The 23578-nt window shown below is 46.4% G+C and overlaps 1 protein-coding gene across 3 annotated transcripts in view; it reads right to left on the bottom strand.

Annotated features, from left to right (window-relative positions):
* Positions 1-11373: 11373 nt before the first annotated feature.
* The window catches only part of RERE (arginine-glutamic acid dipeptide repeats), a 250854-nt gene continuing 238649 nt past the window's right edge, over positions 11374-23578 (bottom strand). For 2 of the 3 annotated variants that reach the window (XM_075437109.1, XM_075437112.1), the window contains 6 exons: positions 21736-23114; positions 21100-21322; positions 19224-19947; positions 15917-16063; positions 15507-15687; positions 11374-14461 (listed from right to left, as the gene is read on the bottom strand). In XM_075437109.1, the coding sequence (XP_075293224.1) occupies positions 14428-14461; positions 15507-15687; positions 15917-16063; positions 19224-19947; positions 21100-21322; positions 21736-23114 (2688 nt within the window). In that variant the 3' untranslated portion in view covers positions 11374-14427. The remainder of the gene's footprint in view (positions 14462-15506; positions 15688-15916; positions 16064-19223; positions 19948-21099; positions 21323-21735; positions 23115-23578) is intronic. The other variant, XM_075437111.1, reaches the window with a different exon arrangement.

Raw genomic sequence — 23578 nt, 5'->3', positions numbered from 1 at the left:
TTCTTGAAAAACCCAAGATCAGACAACCTGATAAGCATAGACCTCTGTCCTAATAAGCAGGACAAAACGAAAACGTATTTCAATGCTTGGAATCAACATCCAGACCAGCCCTATGGACGTTTGGCTGGCAGATCTGCATGCACAACCAGTGCTATACACACACAGAGAAATTCAGCATATATATATATATATACACACACACACCCGCTACACATTTATACATAAACACAGACCACTGAAGGAGGCAGGAGCCAGGCACCTGCAGTCAGTTCCCTCTGCCTCTCTCGGGGACTTCCAGCAACACACTTAGTTGCTCTCAGCTCCTGTTCCCTCACAATTTGTTTTCCGTATCATTGACAAAGTGCAGCTGATATTCTTAATATAGGCAAAGCACCACTCCTACCCACAAACAGCTTGCCTACCACCAGTAATTAGAGCTATTGTGCAACATAGCTAATTACTACCTTAAATAATTTACTTCAAATAATTCTCAGATATTGTTAGCTAGCCACAATCTCTTAATAAACTTTACAAACAAAGAAAGAGTTACACAAAGTATTATTGCATATTTCATGTACAGACACACAGGTATCATCCGCAGCCAGGAAATTCGGCTACTACTGGCAGGCTGAGCTGATGTCAAAACCCGACCCTGTGACATACACCAAGAGCTGGCAGAAAAGGCCCTAGTTTGTGATCTGGAATGAAACATCTCAGCACAGAGTTGCATGGTGTTTGTGACCAAGTCACATCCTCAAGTATTCTTGACCATGACACGCTCAGGAGCAGCATGGCTCACATCAGAGCAGGTCCAGAGCTGCACAAAGATTCCACACCTCTCTGAACAGGAACATTTTATTCTATTAAACAATTTTATCCCAACTTCCACCGTTGAAGGGGAACCACTTTTAGGGGAGTTCTGCAACACTGTAAGGTTTGGAGGGCTTGGGGCAGGGAAGTAATGCGGGGAGATGGCAGGAACTGTCAAAATGGGCCCCTACTATGGTTCTTTTAAAACCGATTCTTCAGAAGCAAAGTATTTGCCACGTAGAACAACAGCAGTCCTCTCCCTGCCTGCCCCAAGGAACCCTCTGCATCCCATGTAACACTCTCCACCCGCCACACTGTTTCACTGCCTGCCTTTTTGCCTCTGTACATTGCTGCCTGATGGCCTATGCTTTCACTTACTTCATTTGTTACCCAGATCCTCAGGGACGTTCAATGGAGTTGGACATCGACCTCAACCAAAAATGCTGGTGCCAATGACTGGAGCAGCCAGATCAGCAAACAAATGTCTTATCTACCAAACAGACCAAACAAACTTGGAGCTGTGACCTCCTTTACCACTTCTTAGTCCTGCAGACTATCACAGACTGGGTGGAATACAGTGTAAAGGCAGGGCTTGGGCTGCCACAAGTGCAGGCTTGGTAACAACGGGCCCTGACTCCACATTTGCAGGTGCTTACAGTCCGAGCACAGTCCATGCACACCAGTTTTGGACAGACTCCACAAGCCCCTTAGTGCTTTGACACCCAGAGCTGGGCACCCACTCTCTGACAGAATTACTACAAGGGGAACTTTCAGAAAGCCAAGTTCTCTGTAAAATAATCCTGAGATCAGTTCCCTCTCAATACACAGGTGCCATGTGCAGGGAGGAGCGGACTGATCAATAAGGTCAGAAGCATTTTATGTAGGGCATCCTCTACCAATACAACAGAGACCAGTCGTTACTGGACCAATACTGCTTGACAGTAGCCATTGATCACCGCAGCACATCTGCTTGATAAATGACATGTCTCTTCAGCAGTAACTGACAGGCACTCTGGCATGCCCTCCAGACAAATGCTACCTCTCAAGGGGCTGTGACAGTCAAACCAAGAAAGCCAAAAAGTCTAGACGAAAACCCACTATGCCAGCACCCAGCAGCTGAATGGTGTGGAAGAAGAGGGCTGTTGTTAACTGGGGTTGTCATATTAAATATTATTGCACGGCTTGTATATTTTTCAAGTTCAAGAGAGAGCCTAGAGTTGAGGCCATCTAAAAGAAACAAATATTCGCAAGGCAGCTGCCTTGTGTTTATCTCCCTGTTTCCATACAAGGGCATCAAAAGCACTACTTGGAGGGAGGGAAACCAAGGCACCAAGAGGCGGTGCAACTTGCACAGGGCCACACAGCCAGTCAAGAGTCCAGACAAGAATTCCTAGACTGCATTCCCCCAGGATATAAATGTGCACCCGCACACACACACACACACAGAGCAACTCACTTAAAAGGTCTGTCTCTCCCAGTCCCTCACGTGGAACAAGCAAAGCAAAACAGAATTGTGACCACTCTGCAGTGCCAGGTAAAGCCAAAAGGTGCACAGTGCAGAGTCATGACAGGAAAAGAAGAGGAAGCAGCTGGGAAGTTCTGGCAAGAGAAACTTATTTTTGCAAAACAAATGAAAACCAAGGAAAGCCACAGACTTGCAGTGTTGTAGGAGCAGGTGGTCCCGGATCTTACAGGCCTCTTCTCCTCTGCTATGAGGAAGCCCACTCTGCAATGGTGGTGGAAGTCTTGCTTTCTGACCATGACTTGGTATGGTAATTCCTGTGAGCTGACCTCAAGTTTTCCTGGAAACAGATGCTCAAGGGTGAGGGTTGAATTCCTTTTTTCCGAGCATCTGCTGCCATCCGGTGGCAAACGCTGCAATAGCAGCCAATGCCGCCCAGGACACCTTTGGCAGAGGGACAGCCCGGACCCTGGCGACAGCCTGCAGCCTAGCCCGAGGCACCGGGGAGCCCAGACAGCATCCAGAGCAGGCAGCTCCCGCAACGAGGGAGGGAGCTGTCTCACACTTACCTGGACGGGGAAGAACCTGGGTGAATCACAGACAGAAATCACAGACAAAAAAAACTGCTGCAATGAACTGTCACATCGAGGGCTGGAGTCGGGACAATCGTTTAGCACAAGCCTACTCCCCTCACATCCTTTGGTCTTCCTTCATATGTGGTCTCCTCTCATGCCCCTGTCCCTTCTATTCCGCCCCAAGGTGGAAGGGGGAGTTTCCCTGCCCCAGGGCCAGTGCTCCAGTAGCCAGGAGGCATTGTAAAGCAGGCTTTGCCAAGTCCCTGCAGTCCAGCTGGGCACAGGAACGCATGCCAGGGACATCAGCCAACTGTTCATGTTTTCTTATTTGCAAACTTGTAAATAAAAATCAGTCAGACAAGAGCCCTGGGGGCTCAGCCATAAACAGTCCAGTCCCCCATCATCTGATGAGTATCTGCTCTACGTGACTCAGAACTCAGTCTGGCACACTCCAAAATACACAGGGCACTGCAGTTTGCAGGAACACGGCACGACAGTATGTTAGACTGTTGATAAAAAAAGAAGCAGCCACATATCTAGACACTCTGAGGGGACAGAGCTGAGACGCCTGAAAGTTAGTACTCCTCAGCCAAAAAGGAAAAGCCAGCCACCTTCCTGAGAGAGAAACCTTATCCATTGGCAAAGGCTGAGACATAACAAGTAATAACATAAGAAGTGCAAGCCCCGATCTTCGCTTTCCAAATGTTGCAGCAAAGGCTCAGCTCATCACCTGTGCTGTCATTAGTACCTCAGAGCAAACACATGACTGTGCAACGAGGCACGCACTGTGCAAAACAAGCTCTTAGTCTTCCAGAGATTATGGCACTGCTCTTAATGACTCCAAATAAACCCAGGTGAACTTAACTGCATTTCTCCTACTTTATGGTGGTGTAACCAGCAGCTCATGATGGACCACTTCAGAACAGCTGCTTATGCTCCAAGCTGTAATTGGTCAGGAGCACTGGCACAAAGCATGAGATCGAAGCACTATCTTACTGCCTCCTTCAAAGCACCAGCTCCAGAGCATTAGGGGCCAGATCCACACCACGTAACTACAGCACCTTATTAGCAGAACAGAAGGTGTAAGTAACCCCACCAACCTACATTCAAATCACACCTGAAATCATGTGACTGCAATTATTAGTTCTGTGATTGTTAGGATTCAAGGGTCTCAAATTACTTCACCAAGTTCTCTTCCATCTACATTGCACAAATACAAATAGCAGAAATCCATCTGTTCAAAGCTCTTTTGAAAGAACAAAACCAGAATTCAGAGTAAGTCAGTACCTTTACCTCTGTTTTAGACACAGGGAAACCAAAGCACAGCACACCAGCACTGGCATCTGTGGCAGAACCAAACAGCACCCGGACAGACTGGCAAAACCACCAGCCCACGCCCTGCAGAACAGATGTATCTTTCAATGGGCCATTAATTAATTTGTCATGAATGTCAAAATGCTGTTCGAGAGAAGTAAAAGCCTGGAGTTGCAGGGAAGATTACAGCAACTGAGATCCACTGGCAGACTAAGCTCAACTGCCATCAACACCTGCCTATGCCTATTGGCCTCTCGCTGTCAGGAATAGCACAGTGAGGTGACCTCAAACTGAAGTCCAAGCAAAAACAAAATGAAATACCACACACACAAGACACCACTCCTAGGTGATGCTGGCAGGAGACACACATACAGAATTCACACTTTGTTGTGGAATATGAAATACAGAGAGTTATGTTTTGCACTTTGGTGTGGTACCTCTTTACCTGCTTTCCCTTTTAACCGGACAGGAAAGGGGTATGATACAAGAATTTCAAGCTGACTTTCCCCAAGATGGTCATCTACAAGCAGATGTTACTTCACTGAAGTGACTAGGAAAATCCTTCCCTCTGTTTTCATCAGGGACTCTGCATTGAACTCCTTTACTAAACCCCCAGCCCAAGCCAGAAGAGACTGACCCAGTGCACAAGGAGGAGCACCAGGGTTCTGTCCCACTTCTACCCAGCACACCTTGTCTTGTGTCCCACTATTCAGGCACCTTAGTTCTTTCCACCCTTTGCGCTCAAGAGCCCAAGTTATACCCCCCCTGCAACTGCAACAAGCCTCACACAACTTCTTTTCCCTCTCCTTTATGCTCCCTATTTCTCATTCCATCTGAGGCACCTGCTTAAAAAACAAATGTGGTCCTATCACCCCAGAACAATAAATTTCAAATAAGCATGTAAAAGACCTTTATTGACACGAATAAATTGATTTGGACCATTACTTTGTAGCTGCTTCCCACAGAAAAAGCCTCTTAAAGGCAGCCTGAGGCAGGGAAGCAACATTTACATTTAGATGAAGGTGTTTCTGTCACAACACCTCCCAACAGTTTCTGGCCCCGGGTATTGTTTCCAGAAGAAATTAGTAAAGTCAAGGAGCTTTGCTTTAAATAAGACAGAAGGAAAAGGGAAAAAAATATTTCTACAGTCCCCCATATTGTGGTCTGGAATCACATACTCTGCAGCAAAGCAATGTCAACAGGTGAAGAGAGAGTAGTATCATCACATTAGGGAGAAAACAGCAAAAAGCTTCCATCTGGAAACTGATTTTTCCAGCACAAACTGTTAAAATGCCCTGCTTTGTGTGTACCAAACAGTTACAGAGGTTGCTATCACCAGGCTACGAACAGTTCCTTTACACACTGACAACAGACTAGATTCAATGCTGCTGTGAAACACCGCAGTACCACCACAAATTTACACCATGTTGGCTTTACCTCCAGCCTTTACTCAGTTCATTACACTCTAAATCTTCAAGACACCTGACAAATGAAATGCATGGTACATTGCTTCAGTATTGATAGAGTGGAAGTGCTTTGCAAAGGTACCCATTTTAATGGTTTTTTTCCCCTGTGAGCACACATCTGACAAGGATTTTCACTGCCCTTGGCATCCATGTCCCCAACCACCACTGAAATGTCGGTGAACAATAACTGACCTGCATTTTTTGCTGCTGTCATTGAAAGGCTTGTCTATGCTAGAAATTTGTCCTGTTTCAGCACTATGCAACAGTTACAAGAGTAAAAGCAACAGATGCAAGTATAACCAATAAAATTATGTTTTACTCTCTTATCTATTGTAAAGGAATAAATATCTTGCAATCAGTCAGCTGGGGAAGAAAAGTAAGTATTTCCACCTCCCCAGTCAAGACCACCTGCAGTAAAACTCAGCACAGACCAGGCTTTAAGACAGCAGTTTGATGGATGAAGGAGGACGGACAGATTACGAACCCTTTAGGTCCAGCACATTCTCCTGTTGAGCCAGAAAAGCAGATCAAACGGGGACAAGAAACAACCAACCAACCAAAAGACAGTATCATTAATAGTTTTGAAGTAAAGATGTGCCACAGATTCTGAGACAGGATATACACAGGAAATTATTGAAGTATTGTCATCTGAATGAATTAGTACTCACAGCTCAGTGCCACCCTAGGGACTGAAGTCTCTGCTCAGATTCCACGTCTGAGGTCAACTCTGAACAAGTTACAGCCTACACGAACACAGAACAAGCTTCCCCATAGGTTGAGGCAGCTGTAGAAAACTTCCCCAGCGGCTCTCCTGACGGCCTGCCTTCACCTGGAGGGTCCCTGTACATCAGCACAGAACCAGCACATGATGGAATGTTTAATTAAATACTGTTTTATTACAAGCAGTGAGACACTTCACAAACCATTTCAGTTCTGTATCACAAGACACTTGTACGCTTTTCAAACTGTGGCAGCAGTTGCAAACATGCATCTGCTCATTCTGCAAAATCAGCATCACAGTCATTTTTCTCTCCTTGAGAAGTAACACGGTGGCACCAGGAGCCAAGTGAAAAATGCGCTGGTACAAGGGCATTGTGTATTACAACGATTTGCATATGTACTGAAGATAAACCCTTCAAAATTCCCGAAGGTGTAGCTCCAGAAACTGTTGGAACACTTGACGCTCTTCCAGCCTTCTTTCTGTCATGTTCCTCAAGCTCACCACCCTTCCAGACACATCAGCTAGAAGGGGAGGCCTTCCCCACCTCCCAGTATGTATCTTTAGTGGCCACGTATCCATACAGCGCTAGTAAGTTTAAACTCTGACCCTCATTTACCTTCATGTTTCCCTCCTCAAACAATGGCTAGTGCAACATTTCCAACATAAGACAACCTTGCTGGCAGATAACTGGACATGGTGCAATTTCGTCCACTAGAAGATTTAGAGCCGAGTGGACCCTTTCAGAGAAAAAAAATAAGAGCACCCAGAGAATTCATGTATTTCAAAATGGAGCCTTTCACTGTTAAGTAAGTCCCTCTGCTAATCCTCTCCCCCTACTTCCAATAAATCGTCACAAACATTCCCTTGGTGACAAACAAAACCCTCAGCACTATTACGTGCTGAAGCTCACTTGAGCTTCTTGGAGAAACGGGGTAGTGTGTTCCTTCACTCCTTTGCTAGTGAGCATCCTCTTGCGCTTCTTAAAATACTGCTATTGATATCCATTTTATTTGCTACTTTATAAAGAGCATGAAACCGTGAAGGAACAGACTAGAGAGAAGCCAAAAGAGGGAGAAAACAGTGACAGTTAGATGACAATAGAACAATCCAACTTAGAAGGAGGAAAACCCCCCACAAAGCTGTGGCTGAGTATTTTGAAAGCATACATTCAACCATGTTACCAGGCCAAGAATACTACATTCCTTGTAACTGCCCAGACTTTGTAATCAGGGTTCATTCAAACAAGCTGCAATGCCAGAGAAATTTCCATCTTACAGATTTGACTAATAGTCTGTTCCAGCAAAACCAAGACCCCAGGCGAAGTGAAATACAACTCCATTGACATCACACGCAGCGATTTTCCAAGGCCAATGCATCAATTTACTCCATAATTTCCCTCCCATACACATGCTCCCTTGTGCAGGAAATTCAGCCTCGCAGCTATAGTGAGACACAGAAGTGTTCATAAGCTAAGCAACAACTCTGCAGAGCATGCTTCTTTCTGGTGACATTGCCACAGGTAAGGACATTGGACAAATATTTAAAGAGCTAACAAATAATGAAATGGAATTACAACAGGATTCAGAAGCTGAAAAGACCCAAAGTCATCCAGATTAAAAGAATGGGTAACAAGACCGATGGCTTCAATCTTTTCCAGGTCTTTGACAAGCGTACTTTTGAGTTACCCTAAGTGTGCTTTGGTGTAAGGGAAAGCTAATTTATTAGTATTAATATATTAACATTCATGCTTACATTACAACTGGGCTTGATTTAGTACCCTAAAATTTACATGCTCTGACTTCCAAAACCTGAGAGATGTGCAAACAACAGAATTATCAAATCCTATCCTGGATGTGACTTCTGTCTGCCAAATGTCCTCCGCTCACCGTGTGCTAGTTACTATAGTGCCTTTTCCCCCTTCTGCAGAGCAAGTCAAGATTAGCCTAACCCTTCCCACTATTCATCCAACCAGAAAGTGGGTTTGAACACTGCTTATTGGGAGGACTCACTTCTCTCATTTGAAAGACCCAAGGAAGACATGTTTATGCTGTGTCAGAAACCTGTGCTGCCTCAACATTCACTGGTACATCTCAGGTGCCATGGGTGACCACTCTTAGAACACAGTTTTGCAAAGTCTGAGAGTTCACGCAGTTTGGTTTGGTTTTTTTTTTCCCAGATTCTTTCACTTTTTCTTAAGCGAGAGAATGGGATAGAGGATGGTGACTAAGAATAGGGCAGGGAAGTACATTCTTTATACAACCATCTAGAAGTAGCTGATTTTGCAGTGGCCAAGTTACCACTTCTACAGAGACGAGCATTTGTAGAGAACAAAAAATAGCCTGGCTAAATCATCCACTTGGGATTTGCAGTTTGCATTATGCTGTTTGTATCTTTTGCTCTAGTTTGTTTTTGCAAAGTCAACACCAGGCTTAATTACCTTGCATGAAAGAAGGAAACACGTAGAACAGTAGTTTGCAAAGGATGACTTGTACACACAGGGCACTCAAAAGGCTCTTCCCTCCAACACCCCACATCCAGTCTTTCTGATACACTTAGGGTGAGAAACTACCCTGGAAAAAGACCCAATACAAACACCAGCAAGGTTCTCTCAAGCTTACCTGCCACACAGGAGAGCAAGGGAGGAAAAACATCCGGGTCTGCCAATGCAGGAGCAGCTGACTGGGACATATGGAAGCACACCCGTGACAGCAGCATGGACGGAACTGAGCAAACAGAACAAGCCTCTGGGTTGCCTGGCTGCCTCAGGGACCAAAGGATACCTGCCAGGAGGAGCACAGAGGGACCCAGGTCTTTTGGTGACCAAGGGACACTACCACGAGGGGCAGAGAGGAAGATGGCTCCCTCAGGATCAAGGAACATTGCCAGGAGGGGCCGGGTGACAGCATACCCCAAGGTCCGGGCTTCCCTCCACAGGCAAACAGCCTTGGCTGCTATCAGAGAACAGCCTGTGGCCCCAAGGCTCCCTCCCATCACCTTTCTGTCACCCTTTTCCTGTCACAGCGACGGAGAAGCTCTTCCCCGCCGGCTACCACACCTCCAGCCTGAGGGACTCGCTGAGGGAACCTTCCCGAACCTTCCGGGCCCTGTGGCGCCGCCCCGTGGCGCCTCCCGCCACCGCCCACCCCGGAGCCCCTCCCCACCGGAAGGGCCCTCAGCGCGGCGGCGCGGGGCTTCTCCAAAGAGCGGGGGCCGCACGGCAGCCAGCCCGAGGGCTCCCTTTTTCCCCTGTTCAAAGAACAGAACATCAAATTCCTGAAACAAAAGGCCAGGCTTCGCCTTTTCTCCTCGTACCTACACGAATGTAAGTTGTAGAAAGCTCTCCGTGGCCTGGGAAGGACTGAAGCCCTACTGCCTGTGCGCCTTCTCGCAGCGGCCATGACACTGGAACGCAGCCGGGTAAGGGGCATGTGACGAAGCCCCGCGATGGATGGCTTTCCAGCCTTTGCCCTTGAATGGCAAGGCATCATTAATGCCAGGCCAATACTGCAATAGGAACTGTACTCTTCAATTTATGCAGTAATAAAAATCCTCTCTGGCCTTGTCCCTGTAGGATTCATCATTCTAAGTCTGGAAACTTCGAACCTGTAACAAGAAAGGGAGGGCAGCCTAAGCCCATTCAAGTCCTACGTTAAGTCCAAGGAATTAAAAAAAACCGAAAGAAATGTCAAAATAAATACCAAAAGCACATGTTCAAGCCAGCCTCAGAAAAAGCACTTTCAGAAGCTATTTCCAGCAGACAAGAACTGACCTTCCCCTTACAAAATGCCACAGGGTATAAATAGAGCAGCCTCTTCAAATACGCAGCTCCAAACTGCCGTGCAATTTGTCATGAACACTTCTCCGTCTGCTTCAAGCACACTCAAACAACAGGGCACTCTTCTCGCTGCACTCGGAGCACTAATTAGCTTGAACTGGAGTCAAAATACCTCAGTTTCTGAAAAATCATAGATCAAAACCAAAGCAGAACCCTATCAGGAACGCAGCCTTCCTGTCTCCCTTCTGACCAAACATTTATTCTGTAAAGATACTCGCCACCTCTCCCCACAGCATCACATTTTCCTAAGTTTTAGAGACGCTGATTATCACGAAGTGCAAATACGAACACGCAAACAGCCACCTCACACAAATACGTGATAATCCCTGATAGACGGCAGACAGGGAGCCATTACAAATGTACACAAACATGTAATGATGCAATCTGAAAGCAAATTTTAGCTTTTCAGCAGGCGATGAACAGAGTTATCGAGCATCTTTCTCTCTGCATTTATCAACCCTTCAGAACACATCTCTTGCCAGGTCTGCATCAGTTGTGTGCAAGACAACTCTGCTGGCACAAAGTAACATCTAGAAAATAAGGTGCATGAAATGCTCAGCTACTGGGGTACATATAATGTACTACATCTAATTTCAAGCTTACACTTCATCAGTCATCAGGCTTCATCTCCCTCGCATGTCTTCTGAACACCTCTGGTTCACAGGCATATGTAAAACAAGATGAGGCCATGCAGTCTTTCCTACCCTGTTGAAACCAGGGGAAGTGGCCTCCCCAGTTTAGAAATTCTGCTCTTTCTGCTCTCCTTTGGCTGACGCAGTGAGAGCTTACGCACACACTTCATTTTAACTACTTGTTTATGCTCAGGCCGATCAGCAGCCACTATGTATTGGTAATGTGCACAGAAAGCCCCTGAAGTCACAACAGCCAGAACATCGTATACATTCATTCTTACCAATTTGACTGCTTAACTTGTGGAAAAACATGCCAAAGTTCTGCAGTATGGCCCCAGAGCATCAAATTGCCTCAGGGAGGCAGAATATACTCTGGAACTGGACACGATGTTGGTGTTTTGTGTACTGCATATTAAAAAAGAAATGACCTCAGAGAAGGAAAAAATAATGTCAAGACAGACAAGACAGCTTTGAAACAGACAAGATGGCCACGTCGGCACCCCGTATTATCCCGGATCAAAATAACTCTTTCCCCACTAACAACAATCAACAGACACATTTCGCTTGCAGGCAAAACCTGGCTGCTGTAGTGTAGCTTGGTTTTATTTATGTCCACAAATATTTCAAAAAAATTACAAAATACTCAAATGGAGAGAACACAGAAGTCACGATTTCTGGGTTTCTACTCTGTTTACACTGTGTTATCCCATGGCAAACTACTCATATATACATTAAGCTTCAAGATATATATAAATGTAGCAGTCAGAATGTACACTCTGCTTTAACGGTGCAGTGAAACAAGCTCAACCATGACGACATAGAACAAGAGACGTTTCAAAAACACTAAAGCAAAATTAGAAAATAAACTTCCAAAACAGAGGAAAAATAAGAGAGATTTCTTAAAGAAAATCAAAAGGTCTGGGTTGTTTTAACAGGGCATCGAACACCAAGATGGCTTCAGAAACCACTGCATGTAAAGTTGTAGTTAATCACTGGTCTAATATGGAAGAATTTCAGTGCTTATCTGATGAATGACGTGAACAAAAAAACTCCCACAAATTATCATAATGCTCTTCTGCGAAAAAAGAAAAAAAGAAAATAAGAAAGAAAAAGAGATCAATGAATACCTTATGATCATACTGTGAACTTCAGCGAAAAAAAATATACAGAGAGAAGACCATGGGAGGCAAGTTGCTTTTTCTTTTTTTTTCTTCCCTTAAGAAGAACTATAGCTAATAACAACAGCTAGAGAAGGATCAGAAGAAATGGCTGAAGTGGCTGAACTCCCCCAAACTCCCGAATTCCACGTGGTAAAAACAAGGAGGGGAGGTTTAACTGAAACATGTCTAATTAGACCTTTAAAGTAAACTGAAGCACTCTCTCTGCTGCGCAGACCGATCTTATCAGCTACTCCACTGTTAGCAAAAGTAAAAAATGTTACTTGAAAGAAAACCGTTTCACCTGATCACTGCAGACAGTGAAGGCATTGACTGAAGAAGTCTTCACCACCCTCAACTCTAGATCGACCTCATGATTCCCAAACCTCAGAAACACTCTTCCTCCTAATACCTTCACAGAGAGTTCAAACATAGCAGATGGAACCAATTAAACACTATTGCAGTTCTTCAGCGCTGAGAAATCCAGAATGGAGGACAGGAAAAATGGAAGATCAACATCAGCTGCAATAGCCCTCCTCTCTCTCCTATATACACATTTGCCTTCAGTGGACCTAGAATACCCTGCTGTGTATTTTTAATGGCTAAATCCATGTTACTGACTGTCCGACAGTAACTTGCAGGCACTGACCTGTTTTGAGACCCACGAGGTGCATAAAGCACTGTGCACGCCATGCCTTCCATCAGAATGTATGATTAACTACAAGTTTATCAAACTTGGCTCAGTACAGTCCTATGACACAACCGTCACACTGAACAGTCTACAACAGCAGAGAGAGCACTCGTAAGAAGAGAGAGAATGGGGGAATGTTACGCACCACCAGCGGAAAAAATGGCCAGCAGATTCAGATGTCCATTGATTGCATCACCCTCTGCTCTAGCAAAGCAAACCTGTGGCAAAACAGTGAAATTAAAAAATATCTGCCTAGACAGTAAGCAGAGCTGTCTCCAAAATAATGCTCGCTGGCCTTCTGTGTATTCCTCTCCTCTTACCATCCACGTGGGAACTCGCCAACAGGCGTTATTCTGCATGGACCTGTTGTGTTGGGAGTCAGTAAATGTTACTGTCCATATATCTGGTTAATCCCAAAGCAGCAAGTTCCTGAGATACAGAACACTGGTGGCATTAAAAAGTCCTGGATTACAAAAACTAAAACAGTCAAAGAGAAATACAGACTGGTTTTTGCAAACCAACTTTAAGAACACTGAGTTGCCTACGCACTTTTCTTAAGAACATATCAAACGTAAGAGGCCAGAAAGAGTACGTCCTCCAAAAATATGCACGTGCATACAAAATTCTGGCTGTACTAGTTCGAGCCACGGAACATTTTTAATAAGAGATTTTAGAACAGATTATTTCTTTGAACCTTTGCCTAAAGTCTAAAACCAACGTAGTTAGATTAAGTTTCAAAAGGTAATAGGAAAGAAGTGTATTATGGCCACACTGAAAATTAACCCTTGAATTAGGCATCAAAAGGGTAAGCTAGTTCCAAGGGACACCTGTACTGCTGAGAAACCCAAATCAACAGAAATCATCTGCAGAACAGAGAGATGTAACACTAACAAAAAAACCCAACAAACCCAAACAAACCAAAAAAACAAGAACAGAAACAGTCATTTGCAACATAATCCCTGCAACTCCCTTTAATGCTTATTGTTGATATCAAACCAAATTTCAAGCTTTTACCCATTTGAAATTATCGATACCCATTATTCCCTTTAATTAAAGGGATAATTATATATATATAATTTTATTAAAAAATCAACTCTGTATTCTGTCAATACCAGGTAGGAATTCACAATTTGTGATGTTACTGAAAATCAAGATAAACGTTTCTGGAGTTTTGTTTTGTTTTGTTTCTCCCCTCTACCCAAAAAAGTTATTTACAGACTTAAAAAGCCATGCTGCAGAACTGAGCTCTCTTTAAAATTATGAAGATTTCCTACAATGTATTAAAATAAAAGTAGATTTTTATTATTATAGCACTTGGATTCAGAGCTTGTTATGTCACCTACTTGCAATCCTTGTTTTTTTTAAAATAGCTATAGATGCATCGAGTGTCTCTTCACGCACAGTGACTCGTGTTGTGAACCTGATTCTAGCACCTACTCAAAACAAACTAGTAAGAAAAAAAAAAAACAAAAAAACAAGATTGCAGGAAGTTCTCTGAATATTCCACACAGTCCTGTATTTTCAATAGGCTTCTGAATACGTTGTCATGCAGGGAGACCCACACCAGTCTTGAGAAATCTTCTCTACAAATGAACACTATGCTGATAAGTCTCTACTTGTTGGGTGGTTGTTTCTGTTTTAAATATATAAAGAAATCTTTATAAGATATTCTTTTCCTTTTGTAGCTCTTATTGTATGTAAAAATGTTCCACTCCTTCCCAAGGACTGGGGTTTCCATAGCCAGCATTACAAATAAATAATTTATTACAACTGTTTGTCGCCTTCTTTCTTCAGTCGACTGAAAGAGAAAGAAAACTCATTTTAACAAAACGAAGGAGGTGTCACGACACTTCAGAGACAGCTTTGCCTTCCTGCTAACCTCACCCAGCTGCCCTGGAGGGAACAGAGGCTGCAACAGCACTTGCGAGCTTTCAGCACGAAACCGAGAGCCATTGTAACACCAGCGATAACGCCGTCTGCTGTGGGAAGAAGCGATGACCTTTTGCTACTCAGGCGCTCCTTACACGTGAGCAAGATCACCAGCGCCAGCTCATCACGCTTCAGCTTTATCTGCAGCTGCAGATACGACAGCCAGCTTCAGGCAGACTGGCTGTCCCCACGGCACAAGGCCAGCAGGCCATTTTGGACAGCAGCAGCAAGGACGGAAACAGCAGAGTATTTAATACGCTGCTTCCTGTACATCCTTGCTACCCATGGACATGCGGAATGGCCCTTGCTAGGTGCTGGTGGCTTTTTCTTCTCAGCTGTCGTAGTGCCAGTGGTCACTGCCAAACAGGACATCAGGCGGTGTCACGGAAGGTAGGCCAAGAAGAGAACCACTCTGCTAGCAACACCATGCAGCATTCTGGGCAGAAACACCTCACATGATTCATACAGGCATTCTCAGCTGGTAGTGCAGGATCTGCATTATTCACACACTGCAACTTCCTATTACCCTTACTCATTTCTTACCATTCACTGAATTCCACCCCTCTTCTCTTCTACCCACCCTCCAACACTGTTCTCAAAGAACAGAAATGTGGAAGCAGCAATCATAGCAAGTGTCACACTAAAAACCCCAATCAGACTTAATTCTGCAGTGTGAGACTCAACTAGTCTACACCTTGTGCCAACAGTTTGGACCAAGCTTCCAATTTGCCCCATCACCTATGCCCAAATTAGGTCTTCGTACAGCTTCCCCATCTTCCGTAACTGCATCAGGACAGTAACTCAGCACACAGTAAGACAGGCAGTAATTCAGAAGAAAAAAGATGGAATATGGAGAAAGATGAAGGAAGCTGTAGCACCCCCGAGTCTCCAAAAGCCTTCATCGCACCTCTCACCTGTAATAATCTTCCTGACTTGGTAGATGACCACCATGCATGTGAGGATGCCCATGCAACCACTGCTGCTCCATTGCCAGTCTTTGCAGCTCTGCTGACTGGGCGTGCATGGCCTGCAGTTGGTGGGCTGCTGACATAGGAGGTGGAATGGCACCAGGAAGATCTCGTGGATAAGGAGTACCTAAGAGAGAGTTGCCCATTTTTAGACACTCGTTTGCTATGAAGGCTGCAGAGAGTTGTCACACGAAGCTCTTCTTTTTTTAAAAAAAAATCCCAACCAACCAACTTTTGGCTGTAACTTAAGTTACAGCTCAACTCCACCAACTCCCCTCCCAAGAAATGCCATGGCCCAGAGGGTGACAGTTCAGCTCAAGAGATACCCTTCGTAGAGGACCTTAAAATGCTCTCACCAAAGACTGGATGTCGGAGCATTTCATGCTCATGAGGTGGCTGCCCTAGCAATGGGTTGGGGATGGTCCCAGGTGGGTAGGGAAAACGTGCCAAATGGGGTCCAGCTGCTAATGGATCCACCAGCGGGTGAACAGGTCCTGCTGAACCTTTAAAAGAAGGAAAGACAGACAGAAAGCAATCAACTGCTTTGGGAAGCATCGCTCGCTGTTGGGAGATCAAAAGCCCTGCTAGACATCAGCTGGATCAGCATTTGGCCTAACTGGCACATAATTACCAGGAGCTCAGCTCCATCCAATTTGAAACCCACTATTCTATCTTCAAGTGACATCTGCTTACCAAACAGTCTTAACTGTTAAAGCAACAACTCAGCGCTTTCGATTTCTACAAGAAAAAGAAATCCACCAAGCGGTAGAAAAAACAAAAATCCAGTAACTAAACCCCCTAAGCTGTCATTTTCAGACTTTCCTTCCACATTCACCCCCACACATCGCAGCAGCGCTTGCAAACCAGACCTGCGCAGCCTAACACAGACAAATTGAGACGTTGCTGTGGAATCTGTTCAATAACCGGAGACTTCAAAAAAATCCTGCTGCACGGGTCTGTTCTTACCTTTACTCAGCCTTGCAAGATCCCTCCCCTGCATGGATTTTTTTTTAATTGCTTATCATAATTACATTTTTTTACCATGTGTTCAGAGTGCAAACACCTTGTCAAACACCTCAAGTGGACTCTGAAAAAAGCAATTACCTCCCAGCCACTTGATCCCACCCCCACCTACCACTGCCTGTCGGTACGCCTGCCCAATGGACTGGCCTGGGGAGCAGGCCACTGTTATCCCAACAAACAGAAAGGACACAGAGATAAAAACCCAGCCAAAACCATAAGCAGGTGGACAAATCCACATCAGCTTTATTTCCAACTCTCCAGTGCTGCTATATGTCAGGCCACCTCTTAATCCATGGATGCCTGGGACAAATATTACTACTCTCTGCTCTCCTAGGAATCTCCTGTTCTTGGCTTTTACCAGTTACCTCAAACATATTGCTACAAACCAAACCATTTCAGTCGATTTTTCTGGAGATTCCTTGGAAATAAACAATCCCATTTCTGTCTATCAGTCCAAGTGACCCAAATTACAGACCTGCTCCCACAGATAACCTGAGGAAGGAATATGCTCAACTCTGATCACTGGAAAAAAACAAAAACCATCAGAGAGAACTGCGGAATGTTTTATTGCAGCGCTGTTACAGGGAAACAATGTGTTTTGCTTTAACTATTAATCTCTGACACCTGGCCGCTCTTACGAAGAGAATTTTCATCTCTTCACAACAAAGATGGTCAACATTTAGAAAAATTTTCCCCAAAACTCTCTCCTATTCCCCTTTACACACATAAAATGGAAGGATCACTACGGACATTTAGTACAGAAGCACTTCAGCATGCTTCTGCCTTTACCAATACTATTTGATAGGCCAAAATCTGGCAAAAACCTTTGTTTGCAAAAATGACATTGTCACCACCCTTGTGCAGAGGGACACCTGCAGACAACCTCTCTAATGTCACTCTACCAGTACAACGAGAAAAAGACACCGGCAAAACCACCTGAAAAATACTCATCTGAAACCTCAGCATGTTCAGCTGTCAGCAGATTGCAGAGGAACCGCAAATGAAAGGACTACAACCCAGGTACCACAACTGTCCCTCAGCTGTTACCTGCTCCAGAGCACAAACGTGTTGTCACTTTACGCAACCTCCACCCCCACTCCAAGGAGACATACAGGTCACACACTTTAGGGCCTTACCCACCTATGGAGCTACTCTGGACCAAGAACTACTGGGAGACACTCAAGAGCCCCCAACTGTATTTTAACCCGGCATCCAAGATTAACACCAAATTACTTTTCAAATACAGGTAAGAGAGACTCCACACCGAACTGACTTAGCTTTGTCTGCACCAGTCTCTCGCTAGACTGAGAGGGAGAATGTAGTAGCCAGCTTTTTGTCCAGAACAAGTAACTGGGGAGTATCTAGACCCACCTGCACAGCGGTGGTGACTTACCTGACAGCACAAATACTTGCGTAGACACAATCTATGACAAATTTCTTCTGCTATCAATGGGGTATGCAAACCAGCCCCAAACTGAACCACTCTGTAACTTCTGCAGTCAGTCTCGACCAAAGCCCGCAGCTGACAGCTTTAAGAACACTGATATTTGGCACCGCCATCTCCTACCTGTAACCAGCCGTCCCTTACCAATCTCACAAGACCCTGCTGATTTCCTCGCTATACAATCTGGCTTCTGCAACAGCACCCAAATTCCTTCCAAACTCCAAAAAGCAGACATCCCAGCTACATATAATGCATATTGCTCCAAGGCAAAGTATGCTATATTTGCTTGCACGAACACCACATTTGTAGCCAGCCGCACCAGAAGTTGCACTTTAAGTACTTGGACTACTTTTTTTTTTCCTACATAGCAGCTACTGCACCTGGTGCCTTGCTGGCTATGTTGTCTCCAGTCTGCCACCAGAAAATCAGAAAAATTCTGCTTAGTGCCTCATCTTCCTGACTCCAGACTTCCAGCAGAGTAACCATGTAGCTTGCTTTAGAAATGAGCAAGGCATCAATTAATTTTTGAGACTATTAAATACTTTGGGAAAAAAACGTTTCCACACGTAAGAAAACACCGTAGCTGAAAAGATGGCAACCTATAAATTTAGATGGTTCTTATGAGAATTGTGACAGAGAATTTCAGTTCAACTAAAGCCAGATGGTTGGCATGTCCAATGGCTGAAGAGATGAAGTCTAATTTCTTTTTTCAGCTCTGATATGGAAACACCAGCTTCAGCTGCTTTCCAACTATAACTCATAATGTAACAGCCATTAGCAGTGTTCCCAGTTCCATGACATCTCTCCTAGTGAGTTCCCATCACCAGTGGGGTCTCCACTTGTACACCAGACACCACTGTGAAGTGGTGCTCTAGGACTCCAGTACTTTAAAAAAAAACCTCCAACCCAACAGAACAGCAAGCCTTCTCCAGTGACAGTGCTCAGTCTCGATGAAGATCACTGTACTGTTACCATCATTTACTTTATCACTGTTATTGGTCCACCCTCCCCAAAAATAATTGTCTGCATTTCAGTTACCACAACCTTGCACAGTACAGAAGTCACATCATCTACAAGACACGGATTTTGCTACTCCAATTCCAAAGCCAACGTCTGCCTGTTTCGGGTAGGCTACTGCTACCAGCTCATGAGAGAGGTTCCCTCGTTCGCTGCCCAGCCCGTTTCCCCGGGCTCACCTTGATGCAAGGGATCCTGCTGATGCAGGTGTAAATGCGAGTGTATGTGTGAATGTTGGTGGTGGTGAGGCGTAACGTTGAACATCTGGAGCCGTGCCAACGGGTCGTTTGTCAGCGATGCCATCCGCTCGGCGTGTATTCGCTCTGCTGCCAGTCTGTCAGGGTAGCTCATTTCAGGCCGTAGCTGTGGGCCTGCCAGGGCAAGTCTCTCTCTTTCAAGGGGGTTCAAACCCGGATGGAAGGAAGCGAATGGGTGAGGTCCTGCTGTTGGGGGAATAGTCAGTGCACCGTGCCTGGCAAAATGCTCCATGGGGTTAGTAGCTGGGTGCAGCGCATCCAGCTCTGGGGGCTTCACCTCAAAGCCAGGTTTCATCCTCTCTCTCAACTCCCTTTCCCGGATTTCTCGCTCCCGGATTTCCCGCTCTCGGAGCTCTCGTTCCCGAATGGTGGGATCCACATTGTAGAGGCCAGGCATATGGTAGGCCAGAAGTGGATCGGTGGGGTTGAGGGGGACAAAGAAGGGATGATTACGGTTTGTTGGCGACATGACATGAGGACGGGCGTATTCACTTAGTGTTCGTAAAGCAGGTGTGTCTGGACCAATGTAAGGTGGTACAGCAGCAATGGTCGTTGGTGGAGGTTCAAATGAAGGTCTCATATGTGCTGGCCCACTGAGCTGAGACTCTCCAAGACGGCCTTCATGGGAGGAGCTGGATACCTTCTGCTGCACAGAATGGGGGAAGAGAAGTTTAGTTCAACACATTTGGCTTAAAAACACAGCAGGCACACACCTCCCTTCTCGTGCTTCGAGCTCTAAGAGCAGGCAAACTCAGCCCGCTGAGCCTCGCGACTCCTGCAGTTGTGTGCTCCAGTGTGGTTTGGGGAAGAACTGGATTCTGTCTGTCCTGTAAGCCAGAAGAGAACTACTCTGTAGTGGCAGCCTCAAAGCTACACTAATTGCCTTGCAGTTAGTAGAGCAGCAACTAGCTGGTACAAGTCACAGCTATGGGCAACAGCTGGCTGGTGCACGTCACTGCAGACTATCAGTCGTGTTTGCAGCGTGTTCTTCCTCTCCTCTCCACACTCACCTGTATCCTAAAACTTACTAAATCCAAGGAAACTCGTCTACGCGATGTGCATCACAACATATTCTACTCCTTTCACATCAGGACTTTGCATCCCACTCTGCCTTTCTGTACAAGAGCAGAATAGCACTTCTGGGGAGGGCAATCAGCAGTTTACCCATGCAATTGCCCAAATATCCCTATAAGACGACTGCAGCACCTTCTTTTTCAGCATCAATAATGTATTACCAACCTACCAAATCTGTGGGCCCAGAAGTAATCATTCTTCTCTGACAGGCCAAAGAAAAATGGTTTAGTTGTATTGGCTCTTTACACCAAGACCGGAGTCTGGGTCTCCACATAAAAAAAAAAGTTAAGTGCCTTTAATTTAAGTTTACCTCAAATTTAAAAGGTCTTCAGATCCCCTTTTTCCAGCAGACAGTACTCTTGTGCCTGCACAGCAGTACAAGCTACACAAAGGCTTTCACTGTATCTGCACAGAGTACTTTTCTACTCCAAGTTAATGTAAATACTCGGTCTAGTTATCCCCAGCTGCATTGGCTTCCTGCACATCGGAAACAGACCAGGAGTAGAAACTCTCCGTTTCCGTCAAAGAGAAGGAGGTCACAGGCAGGCCAGGAGGTGCTCAGAGCGGTTGGCTTCCATTTCATGCACGAGGCTTCCATACTCACAAACACCCGACTGCGCATGCGTTGAAGCGATTCTGGGGATTTGCATTCTGCAGTCACCACCCAGGTCGGATCCCACCACGCCAACTCCCTTAAACAGCTCTTAGCTGGAAATAAACCTACCGCAGCTCTTTCTGCTTCTCTTTCACGCTCCCGCTCCCTCTCTCTTTCCTTCTCTTTTTCTTTTTCTCTCTCTCTCTCTTCTCTGGCTTTCTGCTCTGCTTCCCTTTTGGCCTTTTCAATGGCCTCTTCTCTCTTCTTGGCCAGTTTCGATCCTGCCAGAGGCATAAAGTACAAGTCTGCTCTTGAGCACGAATTGTAGCCACGGTCCAGGTGCTTATAAAACCTGAAAGAAACAGAACAGAAAGAGCTTAGCCCTGGGAAAGATGCACGAGCCTAGGATTTAACCTCTGTATGTTCCCCCCGTGCAAAACCTATCACTTTACACTTAATACAATAGCACTACCAGCTTCCCTGGAAGCCATGAGAAAATTAATTGTACCCTATTACTCCACAGACAAGTGGAGTATAAAACACCCTCTTCACAATTACAAACTGTAATGTTGTCTCTGGATATGCTGGCTGAAACAGCACCATTCCAGAAAACCAGACCAAAAGCACACTCGCAGGAGAGGCTGACAAGGTGCACATGCCAAATACACTCAGCTCCCGCAGGAGCTCATTTCTCAGTTCTTGGAAGTACCCTGTGACACAGAAAACTAGAGCCCATTAAGGAAGCACCACTGATCACCTCCATACCTGGCTGATTGACTAGCATGACTTGGTGTGTCCACCACAGTAGGTTCTGGCGATGGACTTCTGGGTGGAGGGGGAGGGCTTTCTGGTTCCTCAGCTTCATCTGGGACTTCTTCTTTGATTTGGATAGGTGGTAGCGTGCAGGCTGTCACCACTGGCACATTTCCACTAGAAGCTGCTGATGTGGAGACGGAAGTCTGCAGTGGGATGCCAGGCACAGTGGGTGGCGTGGAAGTGGAGGGGCAAGACGGAGGGGTGATGGAAGGCGGGCCTCCTGGGACAAAGGGATGCTGAGAAAAGGGGGGCTGGGAGGATACCTGATGGAGACCCGACTGGGGGTGATTAGCGGGTGGGGGAAGGCTCTGACTCTGCGTCAGTACAGGAGGCTGGGCTTGCGAAGACTGCAGCGGTTGGCTTTGAGGCATCAGCTGCAAAGGAGGAGGGTGCGCAGATGGCGGATGATGAGTTGAGAGGGAACTCAGAGGTTTTAAAGCAGGTGGTGGAGGCAAGTTGGAGTTCATGGAGAATGGAGAAGGGCCAGAGAGATGAGGAGGGTGCTTGTGGGATGGAGCAGTGGGGAGCTGAGGGATTGGGGTAGTAGGGGGAGGTTTGATATGAGGCATGGCCATGGGTGCAGGGGGCAAGGGCTGCTCCCGTGGAGGCTGAGCCTGCTGCAGCGAGGTTGCAGTCGGCAGGACAGGCTGCGTTACCTGAACCTGGAGAGCGGAGTGAGAATGAGACGGTGCTTGTGTCTGAAGGGGAACCTGAGACTGAGATGACTGAGTGGGGAGGGAAAATGGCTGGGAAGGTACAGGATGAGGCAGAAGGGGCTGAGCCTGCAGGCTGTGAGCGCCCGACGGGGCCTGGCCATGGAGCGGAGGCTGCGGGTGAGGCTGTGCGGAAGCAGCAGCCGGCTGGCTCTGCGACACGCTCAAAGGCTGCAGGGGCGGGTGGGGCGACGGGAGTCTCTGCGGGTGCAAAGCAGGGGCCTGCTGTATGTGAGAATGCGGCGGCGCGGGGGCCGGGGGCTGGCCGGGGGGTTGGGATGCTGACGGCGAGACCTGCGGCGGAGCTGCAGTAGCGCTGGACACTGCTGGCAGCGATGCTGGCAACTGGGCCGATACGGGCGGCGTAGGAGGAGGAGCCTGGCCAGAACCGCTCTGTGCCTGAAGCACTTGGGGCTGTGCCTGCAGCACTTGCTGCTGAGCCGAGGAATCTGAGTCGCTCTCATTGTCTTGAGGGCTCGGGATGCTGGGCGACGTGCTCCGGTTATCCTGGTCAATGTCCTTGGGATCGCTGCTCCCTTCGTCATTGACACTGCGGCTGTCGGAGCTCTCGCCTTCGCCCTCACCCTCTGAGGGAGAGTTTGGCCTGCTGATCTCCTGCAGGGAGAGGGGGAAGAACAACCACCGCGCATGAGAAAACTGCACAAAGAACATTACCAGCATGCCACAGGACGCAACCTGTTACACGTGCTGGGCAAACACAAGTGCAAGTACCACCCTTTGACCCTCACAGGACTTAAAACAGCACAGGCAACATAAATACCCTAAGGGAGGGTGCAAAGACAGCAGAGCCAGGCTCCTTTTAGCAGTGTCCAGTGGCAATGAGCACAACCGAAATACAGGAGGTTCTTCCTGAGCCTAACGAAGCACTTTTTCACTGTGAGGGTGACCAAGCAATGGAACAGGTTGCCCAGAGAGGCTGTGGACTCTGCATCTTTGGAGATATTCAACGGCCACCTGGACACAGTCCTGGGCAGGCAGCTCTAGGTGGCCCGGCTTGTGCAGAGAGGGTGGACTAGATGATCACCAGGACCCTTCCAGTCTCAACCATTCTGTGATTC

The sequence above is a fragment of the Opisthocomus hoazin genome, chromosome 16, assembly GCF_030867145.1.
Source record: "Opisthocomus hoazin isolate bOpiHoa1 chromosome 16, bOpiHoa1.hap1, whole genome shotgun sequence".
NCBI lineage: Eukaryota > Metazoa > Chordata > Aves > Opisthocomiformes > Opisthocomidae > Opisthocomus > Opisthocomus hoazin.
Note: the sequence above shows the minus strand (reverse complement) of the source record. Positions and strands in the feature narration are given on the sequence as shown.